Source organism: Poecilia reticulata, linkage group LG9 (assembly GCF_000633615.1).
Source record: "Poecilia reticulata strain Guanapo linkage group LG9, Guppy_female_1.0+MT, whole genome shotgun sequence".
Taxonomy (NCBI): Eukaryota; Metazoa; Chordata; class Actinopteri; order Cyprinodontiformes; family Poeciliidae; genus Poecilia; species Poecilia reticulata.
In genome coordinates this window covers 33,567,602-33,583,880 of record NC_024339.1, presented here as the reverse complement: position 1 = coordinate 33,583,880, position 16,279 = coordinate 33,567,602, and the positions used below count along the sequence as shown (strand labels likewise).

General features: G+C 40.0%; 1 protein-coding gene across 1 annotated transcript; it reads right to left on the bottom strand.

Annotated features, from left to right (window-relative positions):
- Nucleotides 1–563: 563 nt before the first annotated feature.
- Nucleotides 564–13,018, bottom strand: LOC103470815 (NACHT, LRR and PYD domains-containing protein 12-like). Its single transcript, XM_008419490.2, has 9 exons — nt 12,770–13,018; nt 12,502–12,615; nt 12,071–12,149; nt 11,122–11,344; nt 9,187–10,984; nt 8,123–8,284; nt 7,686–7,859; nt 1,679–1,725; nt 564–1,544 (listed from the first exon to the last, which is right to left on the bottom strand). Exons 1-9 carry the CDS (start codon nt 12,952–12,954, stop codon nt 1,006–1,008), a joined length of 3,321 nt encoding a protein of 1,106 aa, XP_008417712.1. The 5' UTR covers nt 12,955–13,018; the 3' UTR covers nt 564–1,005.
- Nucleotides 13,019–16,279: the final 3,261 nt, after the last annotated feature.

The following is a 16,279-nucleotide window of genomic DNA, read 5'->3' as shown; positions in this document are numbered from 1 at the left end:
GGATGGATGGATGGATGGATGGATGGATGGATGGATGGATGGATGGATGGATGGATGGATGGATGGATGGATGGATGGATGGATGGATGGATGGAAAGAAAGTGTTTTTACACACTTTCCTTGGTGGCAGGGGGGTCACACTCTTAAGCCTCCCTGGTAAGGTCTATTCAGGGGTCCTGGAGAGGAGGGTCTGTTGGATAGCTGCTAAAGTATCTGACTGACCCTCCTTGGATTAGACTCAGTCTAATAATTAGATCAAGGTCAAAACCCATTGTATTAAAATGTATACTTTGCTGTTTTAGTTTGTTCTAAGAAGGTTTCATTAGTGTCTTTTTGGTACATATGTATGAATAAATGTGATTCTTTATCATATTTTGTTGTGGGTAGTCTTTAATGTTAACACTATAAATTAAGTGTTTTTAAGTGGTTGTCATCGATTTTACAATTTATTACATTAGACTAATATGTCTGGAAACAGAAGACAACCGTTCCATGTGAAAACCATACATTCCAATGAAATTGTTGCTATATTAGCATTTCCACAGACATACCAGAACCATATGGCTATAGCTTTTTATTTTCGAATAAAATGCGAAAGTTCGCTGAAAGTTGGCAGCGGACCTTCGGCGGACATTCAGCTGAAAGTCCGCCAAAAGTCTACTGTGATCAATTTTGAGTCCAGAAAACGTCCTCCCGAATGTCCGGCGGACGTTCAACTTAAAGTCCTCCAGACGTCTAATGGAGTTTCATTTGGACGTCGATCAAACGTTGTCAGTGGAAGTTCGGCCGTTTGGAGCATGTCCGTTCAGCGGACATGCTCCAAACATTCAATGCTAGCTGGGTAGTTTCCAAGGAGTCATTTAGAAGAGGTTCAACAAGAGACAGATTGAATCCATGAATCTAAAAATGTGTTTCTGAGTGTAAAAAACAGACATGTAAAAACTAAACTATATGTTCCTCCTGTCAGAGAGATTCTCTGACTGAAGGAAACTCTTTAAACTCAACTCAGTATAGAAACACAGAGGAACCATAAGAACAGAACCCAAATCCAGGAAGCAGAGGTTCGGTGAATGTGGTGTTGAAGGTGTGGAGGAGGGTCACTGAGTTAGAAGAGATGCTGTAGAAGTACAGAATGCCAGCAGGACAGTCCACATACACGGCTATCCTCCTCTGTCTCTCTCTGTTAGAGACAGAGGAGGAGCAGATTGGTGTTTCTCTGTTGTTATGCCAGGCAGAGTAACCATTAACATCAGAGCATCTCAGACTCCAGGACTGATCATTCAGTCCAAACCAACACTCATTCCAGACTCCTCTTCTCTTAATTCCTCTGAAACTCACTGATACAACAATATCTCCTCTCCACTCGACCTCCCAGTAACAGCGACCAGTCAGACCAGTTCCACACAGCAGCTGAGGAAGATCAAATCTGTCTGGATGATCAGGATACGACTGAAGCTCCTCCACCCACGTCACCTTCCTGTTGTCTTCAGACACTTTGAGCTCTCTGCTCACTGTGTTTGAGTCGATGATGAGTTGACAGGAATCTGATGGAGAACAAACACAATCCAGCTGCAGTTTTTGATCAGTTATTGACACTTTGATGACTCCTGACTGAGTGATGAAGATGGTTGAATATGAGCTGCTTTGTTGTCATGAATCAGATGAAAAACACACTTACACCTCCATGGACCTGGTGACAAGAACCGAACTCCAGCTGGCTCCACCCTGAAAGGAGGAGGGGGGTCAGACCATCAGTCTCTTTCAGCAGAGAGAACAGTCTCAAGAACAGAAACAACAGGAACTTATAGTTTCATTTCTAATTGTTTTGATAGATAATTCTGTCAATACAGCCATGAGATGTCAAGCATGTTCCAACTTTAGCTTCCAACCAAGACTGGAGGTGCTGAGGTAAACTCATTTGTTCTGTAACTGACATGAACTCTCAGTAGAACAAAGACGACTGAGAATCAGAACCGGTCTATCAGAACCCAATGACACCTGAACACTCAAACATGAAGTGGACTGTTCAATGGATACATCCACTTGTAAAAATCCAGAGAAAGAAACAAGAACTGACAGCAGACAGACAACTGTACTGTAATGATGATCATGATGATGATGAAAGAAACATTGTAAACTGCAGTGGATGTAGGAAGGACAGTTGGTGCTGATGCAACACAACTCATTTCTCCAAACACAGGAAAAGCTCCAACAGAGAGGAGAAAGGAAATCCCTCAGTAACAACCTGAAGAAACTCCCTGAAGTATAAAAGGACATCAGGAAACTAAGGAAACATTTCTGGAAGCTCAACCTGATTTAATAATCAGCATTAAAATCCAATCAATCTAAACTCTGATCAACAGCTGGATACCTGCTCCATTCACACTCCCACACACAGATGAAGGAGTGAAACACTAAACAACTTGCTGCTGAAAACCTGCTGTGGCCTCACTGGAATATCCAGAAATACAAACATTAAAAAGGAGAAGCTGCATCACATTCAACAAAGAGTTCAACAAGAACCAAAGATTTGATCTCTGAGCTCAGACTCACAAACCATGGAGAGGCTTCCATCATCACACACCTCTRACAAACACCTCCAACCTTTCAGCACTTCCTCTACCAACCAGCACCATCAGGTGGCGCTGCACACATTTACAATGAGACCAMGAAGAAGAAGCAGCTTCCTGAATCCAGCAGCTGCAGTAATGGCTTGTGAAAGTGTCCAAGGAGCATCTGGAACCAGAACCAGCGGATTCAACAGTCCAGAGAGTCTTTGTTCGAATCTTTCCTCTCAGATTTCCAAGCTGCTCTGAGAGGGAAATGACATCATCATTCTACTGATGATGTCATGTTCTGATGTCACTGACCATTAGCTGCTGGACTTGTACATTTCCAGCACGGAGGACAGAGAAGAACTCAACTCTGACGAGGAGCTGGCCTGCCTTCAAACTGATTCAGGTCAAATAAACATTTCCAGATGAAGTCAGACTAAAATGTTGGATTGTCCTGCTGCTGCAATCAGACAGAACAAGAAGAAGCTTCAAGTTCTTCTCCTGTTCAGCTCCACATTCCTGTCAGAGACTTCAGCTCCTCATGAGGAGAACAACTAAAGCCTGGAACAGACTGACACCAACATCCTGACATCTCATCCTGAACAAAAAGCTTTACAGCATCAAGGTGACTCTTAGCTCCATATATGGACAGATTTCCTCTAAAGGGGGCGGAGCCTGGATTGGAGGAACCAGCAGCAGCTTCCAGGAACAAACCTTGGAAACCTCTGGAAGAGAACATGGAGATGAGATTCCTGCTTTAATCAGTGGATTCATTGGTAGAAAGCATGATGACTGAAATATCTGATAGCTGCAGCTCCATTTTCTACAGATCTGCTGGAACATCAGATAGAAGAACTTCCTCATTTCACATCAAATCTGTTTATTTTCCACAGATACAACTGGACTGTTGACATGAACTGGTTGTAAAGGTCTGGATGGTAAAACATCCATTGTTTTTGTGTCTCATTGGATTTCAGGAAGAGTTGAAATTTTTCATTTAGCCATCAGATCAATAAAGATTTCCCCTCTTTCCAATCTGATTCAGCTTGTGAAGCAGAACATTTCTGCTACTGCAGCAACAGGAGGAAACGTCTCCAGCTCTCAACTAATTCACTTTAACTGCTGGGAATCAGACCAGGCTGTCAGGTCCTGGGTAGTTTGGAGTTGTTTTGGGGGTTTTATGAATTGTTTCTATTTCATTATTATATTGATTACTGCAACAGTTTCTTAACATGTCTGGTAAAAAAATTAGACAGGAAAAGGAAAGCATCTAAAACACAGATGTCAAACTCAAGGCCCGGGGGCCAAATCTGGCCCGCTGTAGCTTTTTATGTGGCCCTCTGGACTCCAAATTACATCAATAAGTCCTTCCAGTTTTTCACAAATCTGCAAAAATCACACAAAATCAACAAATTTCCACATTTTTTCCTGATTTTACTGCTAATTTTCTCAAAATTGGTCAAAAACGTTGAATCCGTAACTGATACGACGAGTGATAAAGAGTCACATTTGACATCATACATTAGTGTAAATATTGTAAAAGAATAACGATTACAAATATTTCTTAATATTCACCACAAAATCTGTCATTTTGATTGCAAAAATAAACACTAAAATAATCACAAATCCCAGAGGAACAGCTATTTATTGATATTTTAACAGTTTTATTGGTTTTATCAATAGATTCTGGTGCAACCGGCCCTTTAAGAACATTCAGATTTTTGATTCGGCCCAAAATAAAAATGAGTTTGACACCACTGATCTAAAAGAACCAGGCCAGTTCATCTGAGGACTGAAGCTGGCCACCTCTGGTATAAAACAACCACAAGGAGCTTTTCCTGTCCTCCAGCCTGGGTGATGAATTTTGGTTCAAACTTTTATCAAATGCAGAGAAGCTCAACTACTTCCTGTCTCACTTCAAAATAAGAGTTCCAACATGAATACAAGATGCCAAGTTCAAAGCAGACATATTTCTATCTGATTCTCATAACAAACGTTACAATATGAAGTGAAGACAGAGAAACAAACAGAACTTAATTAGAAAAATGTTTCTTTCTCCAATCGTTTGGTTCCAGATAGAGATATTACATATTTGCCTCCCTTTTGCTCTTATCACTACATCATAGTGGTACCCGTGGATGGGTTTGTTTCTCAGGTCTAATTAGTACAAGGTTAAAGATTTCTGCAGTATTTCATCAACAACATAGAAATTTTTCAATCACTGATCTCCCTTCACATGATTCTTCTACAATCATCACTAGTTCAGCTGTCTTTGAAGTGTGTTTTCATCAATTGGGAAAACTCACTGCATGAAGACATCCTATAGTTCAAACTATGGTGTTCTAACACATTTTCCAAAGGTTTACGTTTGTTGGGTCTGATATTTTAATGAATTGTAACATCAGCATCAGTTCTGGTGATGTTCAGGAGTTTTAAACATGAAGTTTGCAGACATAAGGGAGATTAGGGAACATTTTACAGAAGGCATTTTAAATAAGGTTACACTCTAACTAACCTAATTACAAGCTTATACATGAACTTTGTCACATTAGAATACAATAATCATCACTAACATCATGTAAATTCAGCCAGAGCTTCACTAAGAGGAGAGGCTGCTGTTCCTGACTGAAGAACAGAGACATTTCTCCTCTTCCTCCTACATCAGTTCCTCCATACCTGAGAGCTTCCAGTCTCCAGTTTGGATCCTTCAGTCCAGCCGACAGCAGCTGCACTGCTGAGTCTCCTGGATGGTTGTAGCTCAGGTCCAACTTCTTTAGATGGGAGGGGTTAAAGGTCAGAGCTGAGGTCAGAGAAGCACAGCCTTCCTCTGAGACCAGGCAGCCTGACAAGCTGCAGACACGATTCAACACATAATGAGAAACAGGAAAACGCTGAGAGAGAACCCAAGTTCTGATCTGGTCATTTTCAGGAGGAAAAATAAAACTCCATATATTGGTAATTAATTATTTAATATAACAAAGCCAAAATTAGACTGTATTATTACAGTTGATGGTAATTAAATGTAACATTTGACACATTTAAAATCAATTAGAGGGCTGCACAGTGGTAGAGCTGTTGCCTTGCAGCAAGAAGGTTCTGGGTTGATTCCCGGTCTTTCTGCATGGAGTTTGCATGTTCTCCCTGTGCATGGAGGGTTTTCTCCGGGTACTCCGGTTTCCTCCCACAGTCCAAAAACATGACTGTCAGGTTAATTGGTCTCTCCAAATTGTCCCTAGGTGTGAGTGTGTGTGTGCATGGTTGTGTGTCCTGTGTGWCTCTGTGTTGCCCTGTGACAGACTGGTGACCTGTCCAGGTGACCCCGCCTCTCGCCCGGAACGTTAGCTGGATAGGCAGCAGCACCTCCCAACCCCAATGAGGGGCAAGGGTGTAAAGAAAATGGATGGAAAATCAATTAGAATAGAAATGTATTTTACTATCATATAGAAGAGAGTTCAGTTGTACTAGCAGCACATTTAAAGTAAATGGAAGCATTTGAACTAACAAAATTTAAGAACAGAATAATAAGGTTTTACAACCTAGCAAAAATAATACTCTATTGTTATTAAAAATAGCATAATTGGATGGAAAAAAATTGCAACCGAGTAGTGTATTATAAAATTACGAACAAGATCTGCGTGGATAACAGTAACGTACGAGCTATTTACAAAAAATTTAAAAACTATCAATTGTAATGTGCAATAACAGAAGGAATATAAACTCTGAGGTTGTTGAGAACATTGATGAATATAAAGTCTGACAGTAGCTGGGAGGAAGTACCTTTGATAATCACTGCATGAGAAATGGGATTTTCATTAGTATGAGTCCATGTGAATTGCCATGAAAGTGCAGGACAGCTTGTGACTTTGCAAGCTTCGCTAGATTTAGATGGAAATGGTAAGAGGACTGATGTGAAATTTGTGTTAAAACTGTTTTAAAACTCAAAGAAAATAGCAGGCCTCCTTTTCGTCCCTTCTATCTAGAGTCTTTATAATGTAGTAACAATAAAATATTCTATTAAAATATTTAATTTAATTTCATCAATAGAATACTGTTGAAAAGTAAATTAATTTTAGTGAAATCACTGAGTGAAACACTAAGTGAATGCTGAATTTCTCGGATGATTGTACCTCAGATTATGTAGATTAATTAATCCACATAATGTAGATTAACTATGTAGATTATCTACATAAGATATGTAGATAAATTACTCATAGACTGATGTTTTAAAGCTTTTATTTCTTTTACTGAGGATGACTTTCTGCGTGTAGCAAATGAAAACATGACATTTAAGGTTAGCATATCATGGACCAATCAATTAATCAATCAATCAAGTTTACTTCCTAAGCACATTTTAGCAACAAGACAGTTCAAAGTGTTTAACATAACAAAAATATAAAATTTTAATACAGGAATGTGGACTTAATGAAAGGTATGTTAACCAACAGCTTATATCTTGGTATTTTCAAAAGTTGCTTTTAATTTGACAAAAGAACATCTTCCAATTTTTTGAGTATGACTGTAGTTTTGTTTTGCAAGTTCAGCTGCTGAAAACCATAGACATCCAATGCAATTAAGATGCATTAAAATAGGAATTAATGCCCTTTCTGTATAATCATAGAATATCTGTGATTGGATAAGTGGGGTAAAAAGCAAATGGTTTTAGATTTATCAGATTAGCCACATATTTTTATTCTAGCTTTCAAATAGTAAAGCATTCAAATTATCCAAGTCTTAAACCATTTTAAAAGGCAAATATGTTTTAAAGGCAAATGTCATGTATGTATTGAAAAGGGGTGCGGGTTGTAGTCCCCCTGTTGTTGAAAAGGGGTACGAGTTGGATTCCCCCCGTTGTTGAAAAGGGTGCAGGTCGGAGTTCCCCCAGTTGTTGAAAAGGGTCTGCTGTTTTTTGTTTGTTTCGTTTTCAGCCGATTTGATGGGCAGAACTTCAACTCGGCAGGAAAATGTATGTTTTTCTTTATTCAATGTTGCATGACTCTGTGTTTTTGCGTTTAATGATGTAAAGCACTTTGAAATGCCTTGCTGCTGAAATGTGCTATACAAATAACATTAGATTGATTGATAATATTTGATAGCAGAAATATTGTTTAAGTACGATTAAGATCGTTGTACCTGAGAGTCTCCAGGTTGCAGTTTGGACTCTTCAGTCCAGCAGAGAGAAGCTTCACTCCTGAATCCTGCAGGTTATTGTTACTCAGGTCCAGTTCTCTGAGACTAGAGGACTGAGAGCTGAGAACTGAGGACAACGCTTCACAGCTTCTCTCTGAGAGGTTACTGCCACTCAGTCTGAGGAAACAAAGAGAAAAATCTGTTATTGAACAATCAAAAACTATATTTATAGCTTTTCAATCACCAATGTTCTCCTTGCAAATATTAGCTGAACTGTCTTATTTTATTTTGCTTCATTTTGTTGTGAATTTTTTCCATTCTAAAAAACTGAAACGCATTTAAATATTTATGTCATCATCAGCAGATTTATCACCATCAAAAATAAATGCAGTGACAATGTATAAAAGAGTGCACCCTAGAAAGCATTGCGAGCATTGTACCTGAGTATCTCCAAGTTGCAGTTTGAACTCTTCAGTCCAGCAGAGAGAAGATTCACTCCGGAATCCTGTAGGTTATTGTTACTCAGGTCCAGCTCTCCGAGACTGCTGAGAACTGAGGACAGAGCTTCACAGCTTCTCTCTGAGAGGTAACAGTCACTCAGCCTGAGGAGACAGTGAGAAAAATCTGTGATTGAACAATCTAAAATTATGTTTATAGCTTTTAGTCGCCAATGTTCTCCTTGGAATGATTAGTGGAACTGCCTTATTTCACAGGCTTTTGTGTTTCTGTAATGATTCATGTCCAGTCCATGCCGTGTTAAGCACTCATTCAGCTCACTTACCATGACTGATTGCTTACCTGTTCAACCTGGGCCTTGCCCTACTTAAACACCTTTCAGCCTCTGCTTCCTTGCCAGATTGTCAACAGTCACGAGCCAATAGTGTTTCTACAACCCCTTTCTGTCCACGGATTTACCCCTCCTGCTAACCCCTTCTCGGATGCCTTCTATTCTAGATTTCTGGATCCTAACCCAAACTTTGCCTCACGACCTCTGATTAACGCCTGCCCCTCAAAGCTAAGTTTGCTCTCTCTGTCCTCCTGTGTATGACCTCTGCCTTATTATCGACAAAGCCCCTGGGTGTTGCGTTTTTGATCTCCTCGTGGAGATCTTCATTGCTTCCTGTTCCACTGGTTTCCTGCATCACTCTGTCATCAGACCCTCTGTTCCTCTGCTCCACCCATCACCTGCTCTACAGGTCAGTTAAGCTGAACATTTCTATGATACCCCTCCTTTATCTGTGCATCACCAGCCTTCTCCCCTCTCTCCTCAGTGCTGTGTTTGACGACCTCTTCCTAAGCAGAAACCAGTATCTGAAAATAAACTGTTTTTTTTCCCTTTCGTATACTCCTGTGTGTGGTTGAACTTCTGGGTCCCCTCTAAGTGTCCTTACAGTTTTTTTATTGTGAACTTGTTCATTATAAGTAAACTTAAACAAGAATCAATAACTTTATCATTAGCAGATTCCTCATTACCAATGAATACAGTCACAATCTGTGTCCTTACAGAGCTTTGTTGGAGGCTTTAACCACTGGCAGCAGCCTCAGAAGAGCCTCCTCTGAAGCAGAGTATTTCTTCAGGTCAAACACATCCAGATCTTYYCCTGATGACACYAAGATGAARMCCAGAGCTGACCACTGAGCAGGAGACARTTYATCTGKGGAGAKACTTCCTGAACTCAGAGACTGTTGGATCTCCTCCACTAGAGAACGATCATTCAGTTCATTCAGACAGTGGAACAGATTGATGCTTTTCTCTGCAGACACATTTTCACTGATCTTCTCCTTGATGTACTGAACTGTTTCCTGATTAGTCTGTGAGCTACTTCCTGTCTGTTTCACCAGACCTTGTAGGAGTCTCTGATTGGTCTGCAGTGAAAGTCCCAAGAGGAAACGGAGAAACAAGTCGAGGTGTCCATTTGGACTCTGTAAGGCCTGGTCAACACCTGTCTGATGGAGATGGTTTACATTGGATTTGATGAATAATTTGGAGAATAAAGAAGGTTTTGGTTGTGTTTCTTCCATCAGGTTGACTCCAGAGTTGATGAAGGTCAGATGAACATGAAGAGCAGCCAGAAACTCCTGAACACTCAGRTGGACGAAGCAGAACACCTTGTCCTGGTACAGCCCTCTCTCCTCYCTAAAGATCTGTGTGAACACTCCTGAGTACACTGAGGCTGCTCTGATATCGATGCCACACTCTGTCAGGTCTGATCCATAGAAGATCAGGTTTCCTTTCTGCAGCTGATCAAAAGCCAGTTTTCCCAGAGACTCARTCATCTTCCTGCTCTCTGGACTCCAGTGTGGATCTGTTTCAGCTCCTCCATCATACTTGACCTTCATCACTTTGGTCTGAACCACCAGGAAGTGGATGTACATCTCAGTCAGGGTTCTGGGCAGCTCTCCTCCCTCTCTGGTCTCCAACACATCCTCCAGAACTGTAGCAGTGATCCAGCAGAAGACTGGGATGTGGCACATGATGTGGAGGCTTCGTAATGTCTTCATGTGGGAGATGATCCTGCTGGCCTGCTCCTTGTCTCTGAATCTCTTTCTGAAGTACTCCTCCTTCTGTGGGTCATTGAACCCTCTGACCTCTGTCACCATGCCAACACACTGAGGAGGGATCTGATTGGCTGCTGCAGGTCGTGTGGTTATCCAGAGGAGAGCAGAGGGAAGCAGTTTCCCCCTGATGAGGTTTGTCAGCAGAACRYCCACTGAGCTGGACTCTGTATCATCAGTCAGGATCTCCTTGTTGTGGAAGTCCAGTGGAATTCTACTCTCATCCAAGCCATCAAAGATGAACAGAACCTGGAAATGTTCAAAGCTGCAGATTTCTTTGGTTTCAGTAAAGAAGTGATGAATCAGTTCCACCAAGGTGATCATTTTATTTCTCAGCACATTCAGCTCTCTAAAAGTGAATGGAAATATGAAGTGAATGTTCTGGTGGGCTTTGTATTCAGCCCAGTCCAGAGTGAACTTCTTTGTTAAGACTGTTTTCCCAATGCCAGCCACTCCCTTTGTCATCACTGTTCTGATTGGTTGGTCTCTTCCAGGTGGAACTTTAAAGATGTCTTCTTGTCTGATTGCTGTTTCTGGTCTGTGTGGTTTCCTGGATGCTGTTTCAATCTGTCTGACCTCATGTTCATCATTGACCTCTCCAGTCCCTCCCTCTGTGATGTAGAGTTCTGTGTAGATCTGGTTCAGAAGGGTTGGACTTCCTGCTTTAGCGATTCCCTCAAACACAGACTGGAACTTCTTCTTCAGACCAGATTTAAGTTGATGTTGACAAACCGCAGCAAGCTGTTCTAAAACAACACAAGTAAAATAAGGAACAAAATAAAATCATCTTCTGATGATTTAAATAAATGTAATTCCATCTCTTCAGACATCACTAAATGTGTGATTTATCCATCAGGTTAAATCTTTGTAGAAATCCTCTTACTGCTCTTCAGACGATCAGCCAGCTCCTCATGCTTCATCCTCCTCAGGAAATTCAGTGTGATCTTCATCACTGCCTCTCTGCTGCTTTTTCTCTGCTCTTTATCCTCACCTTCCAACTCATCATCTCTCTGACTCTCTGACCATTCTGGGTCATCTGGACTCAGAACCTTCTGGATCTTCTTCAGCTCGTTCTTCACAAAAGTGACAATGTTGTCCTCCAGCAGCTGGAACAGAATAACAGATGAAGGACACATCAGACAGAAACCATGGAGCCAAATATCAGTTCCATGTTGGACAGACTGACAGTCTTGTGGTTTACAAATTGCAGCTTGGAGATAACTGAACAGTCCAACCAAAAAAGGGCCGACCAAGAACTGGGTTTGAAAAGAAGCCAGTGGCTAGAAAACCTTTACACAGAACAAGTCCTTGTTTTTAATCGTTGTTAGAGATTTTTTGGTATTATCATTTTTGTTATTTCTTTAGTTTATATTCAGTCTAATAATAATGAATAGTTTATCAACATTCAGTCTAATGTTAATTGGTAATGAGTGTGCTATGCGAATACTTTTTGATTGCTGTGTTGAATATCTGTATTCCTGAGAACTGATTATTCCATCCAAGGTTCGCTCTCAAGGGAAAGAGCTAGATGACCTGTGTGTGAGATAGAGCTTGCCGCCTGTTTTATTGTTTATCCTATCCTACTGTTGTTTTCCCAAATAAAAGGCCGGCTCTAGCAGAGAGAGGGCAGAACGCTCTGTGTACGACTCGGAGGAGCAGTTTGCTGGGTCTTCTCCTTCTGCACAAGTTTGGTCATAAAATTCATATACGTTGTCAGTGGTTCTTTTAATGAAGGTTCGAAAGGAAAAATACCTATCAATCGTCATACAGTAACATTGCTTACTGTACTTTCCTTTATTAATTTTTAAAGCAGTAGTTGTAGACACACAGACCATAAATATGGAGTCCAGCTGTGTTTGATGCTGCTGGGTAGATGGACCAATGGGAACTTCTGAGCTTTGCTGGTGCAATCTGAGGAGGAACGAGAACAATTAGGATGGAAGGAAATATTCATCCAGGAGTATTTACAAAGAAAGTGGTGTATGCAGATTTCAGGCTCCATTTTGTGCCTATGCAAGCTTTGTAAATGACACCCCAGATCTGTTAAACATAATGTCGTAGCATCCAGGATGCCTCCAACAGCTTCCATTCTACCCATTTTACCTGTGCTTTTAGATAACAACCAACACACACTGCTTCACATATGAACAGATGTCAGAAAAGAGCTGAGCTCACACAAACAACACATTACAATAAAAACATTTCAGACTGACTCAGTCTGAAATGTTTTTCCATCATTGTAAATGTTTCAGATCCAGCTCACCTCCTTGATGGTGGAGATCCAGGAGATTTAAAGTTATTATAAAGACTCTTTGATCTGTCACTCTTGAAGGACACACAGCTGGGTTCTGGTTCTTGTTTGAGTGTCTGACGGATCCTGACAAAAAAAAAAGATAAATAAAACCCATTCTGTGAGGTTCTGTACCAGTCTGTATTATACCAGTCAACACTTACATTATAGAAGACATATTGGAATAGAAACACTTCATATTGATCAGTTTACACAGTTACAGCAGTCAGATCCAGCTCACCTCCTTGATGGTGGAGATACAAGAGATTTAAAGTTGGTATAAAGGCCCTTTGACCTGTTACTCTTGAAGGACACACAGCTGGGTTCTGGTTCTTGTTCATCAAGAAATCTGACAGAAAAAAAAGCTATTTCAACATTATTCCATCCATATTTTCTAGGATGAATCGTATTGAAAACTTTTGTCATTCAGATCCAGAAAATGTGTTAGAAGTTGGTGAGTTTTCCAAATGTCTCCTGCTGGAACCCAGAGCTTCATCACCACGTCTTTTTGGGTCTCATACAGTGTGAATGCTGTGTGAAAAGGGCTGTGGACAGTTAGAGATGGTGACCTCACCTCTGACCTTTGCTTTGGCTCTCATCTTCCCGACACAATGTGGTTTTAGAGGGAGGGACTCCCTCCTCTCTGTCCTCACCCTGATCCATGCTGCTGAATTCACTTCACCTCACACACACTTTCTAGCTTCACCTGCAGAGGAAACACACATCATTCATCAGCTCTGATCATCCTTTACAGCTTGAGAAAGATCAGCTGCTCCTCCTCTGATCGGCTCTTCTTCATATCAGTGTCAGTTGAATGCAGTCAGACAGCAGAGAGGCAGAGGAAGCTGCATCAGCTGCTGCACTTCTACTATCAGTCCACTAGATGGAGACATGGAGTTACTGTTACATTAATTTACTCTGACTGAACATCGGGAACTATTTTATTTCACAGACATCAAACTCTACAAGTGGATCATGTGCTCCATCAAATCTTAACAATTTAATCCGTCTGAATCAAACATATTTTAACATAACTGTCATTTTATTTTGAAAGAACTCACAGGTAGCAGTGTCTGATTTTACTGGTGGAGACCATTTATTCCAGGAAATAAAATCATGGAGCAGTTAGTTGAGAGAAGAAAACAAAGAAAAATCTGTTTTTCATAATGATATTTGATTCCAGTTTATCAGCAGCAATCTAAAATAATTCTATAGATTATTTTTCAAACATGAAGCTTTTGCTGGAATCAGAAGACATGTTCTCCAAATGTCAGAGAGCAAAACCAAACAGGAAAGTTCCTGAAGATAAAGTTCAAATAGGAAACAAAGCAAACTTACAGTTTGTTCAAATAGTCCAAACAGATGAAGAACATCTGAACACAAGCAGAGCAGAACAACGGTGGCCTAGATTGAGTTTTAACAAAACGAGACGAGATCAAAGTGAAATTGAAATACAAATGTACTTCTGCTATTCTATATTGATGATGTCACAGTTTCTGTTCCTTCCTGGTTTATCTAAGAAGGAGCCAAGGAAATAAAATGAGGCTCATTCCTGATTTTTCTACTGTTTATTAAATCAACAAGAATATGTATCTGTGTGAAATGACATAACTTTCAAACAGCTGGTAGTTTTCATCATTAACCATCAAAATGTCTGAAACTAATTGAGCTTCAGGGGAATCAAGACCAAAGGCCAGAAAGCACAGTGTGAGTATCTCTGTCTAGCATAAATCTAGTTGTGTGACTCATATTTCATCATTATTTCATATCTGTTATTGTCAATAATAGATAAAAATCATATTTAGAGCGTATTATATTAATCCTTAGAATAATTTAGAGATGTAGCAATCAGGGTTTTTAACAGTCAGTGGGGTATATGCTATCATAGACATAATATAGGAGTAGACCCCGCATTGGCTGCTCCGGCCCAGGAAATACGGCGGCCATCTTGGAGCGGTATACCCTCCTACTTTGTTCAATCAAAACAGCAGTAGATGCCTCAGCACAGAGGAATATTGTTGTTCTGATCGATGGACTATTGATGTGAGGGCTCCACAGACAACATTTCACAAGTAAGATGGACATATTATTGTGTATTTATTGTGATTATAATATTACTTTACTGTATTTATGTCCAGTGGCGAGATACCAACTAATATTAGCTACAGTGCTCGGTGTAATACGGGTTCAGCCCCGCTATTAAGGCTAACTGAGATTCTGTAAATCTAAAAAAATTTATTATTCTCTAACATTGACTTAGATTATCTGACACAAGAGCCTATATTAGAAATGAGACAATGTAACATATATTATAAAACTTATATTATAACATTCACCAGCAAAGTTTACACAGGTGGTAAAGACTATTATTTATATGTAATTCTTTCACTAGTAAGATACATCCTAAATCTTCCATTTTTGTTTTGAAGGTTTCATAAAGACACGATGTGAGGAAGAAGAGAGAGATTTCTATAATGAGAGACAGATTCACTGCAGCACGGATGAATCTCACATTGGATTTTGGACTCAATCTCAATGGCTCCTCAGTCGCTGCAGGACTATTGATGATGCTTATATAATTATTCAGATGTCCTGAAACGCTCCAACAACAAAAAAGAATTTAAGCTGGATGTGTCAAAACTTCACAATAACTTCAAAGGTAAGTTAATAAATCGTTTGTATTCATCATAATGCCTCGTATGTCTGACGTAGCTAACAGGGACAAGCTTACAAAGATGCTATGTAAATGTTAAGTGTTTTGATTGTCTGTGCAATCTACATATCTATGCTATTGTTAAGAGAATAAAATCAAAACTTCTGGCTTGCTATATTCTCTTGTGCTCCCAGATTCAATGATTCCATGCGTGGAAATAAAAGTCACACAGAGATGACAGTCAACGCTCCACGTCATACATTTTCAGAGTTTATTCTAACGTTTAAAGTATAACTTGACATCAACAATGCAGACACTTCAAACACACTAAAGCATACATTCATTTACCTGAGTCAAATAGAAAAGAAGAAGAAAGAAAGAAAGAAAGAAAGAAAGAAAGAAAGAAAGAAAAGCAAAGACGTCTTTGGAGAGTTGCAAAAGCAAATCTGATTTGTTACTCATGTGTACAAAGTTTTATAGTAAAGGAGTATTCTTGTCTTTAATTTATTCAAATAAGGGGTATCTTTGCTCATCCAACCAGTAGCTGTCTCTGACCCTCTTTAAAGTTAGAAACTCCCTGCAATTTGTTTGCAAGATCAAACACCAGTTGTCTCCTTTATCTAAACAAAGTGGAAGCAGAGCGTCTCCTCTATTGGCCTGAACTCCTGCTGTTTTACGACTTTTCACAGATCACTGTTAAAGCTGGAACTCCTCCTGATTGTTTCCCACACAGACAAAGGGCAGTTCAAAAGATCTCAACAATCTGCTGTAACTACAGGTAACCTAAAGGTCAATAAGGCAGAATAAGTTATTAATTTTAAAACTATAATTAGGCTATTTTCAATCAAGACATGTTAAGTTTTTAAAACTAGCATATTTTAACTCAGGTGTGTTGAAGTTGAGACACATATAAAAGTTGCAGGAGTCCGGCCCTCCAGGCCTGGAGTTACCCACCCCTGGTCTAGACTCAGGTCGTCTGCAGGTCATTTAATACCAGGTTGTCCATGAACATGCTGTGCTCAAACGGAGAAGGGTGACCATCTTCTGGCCATGCCATGGCCCAGTCACGGACTGTTTAGTTGACATTCCCTGTGGTGC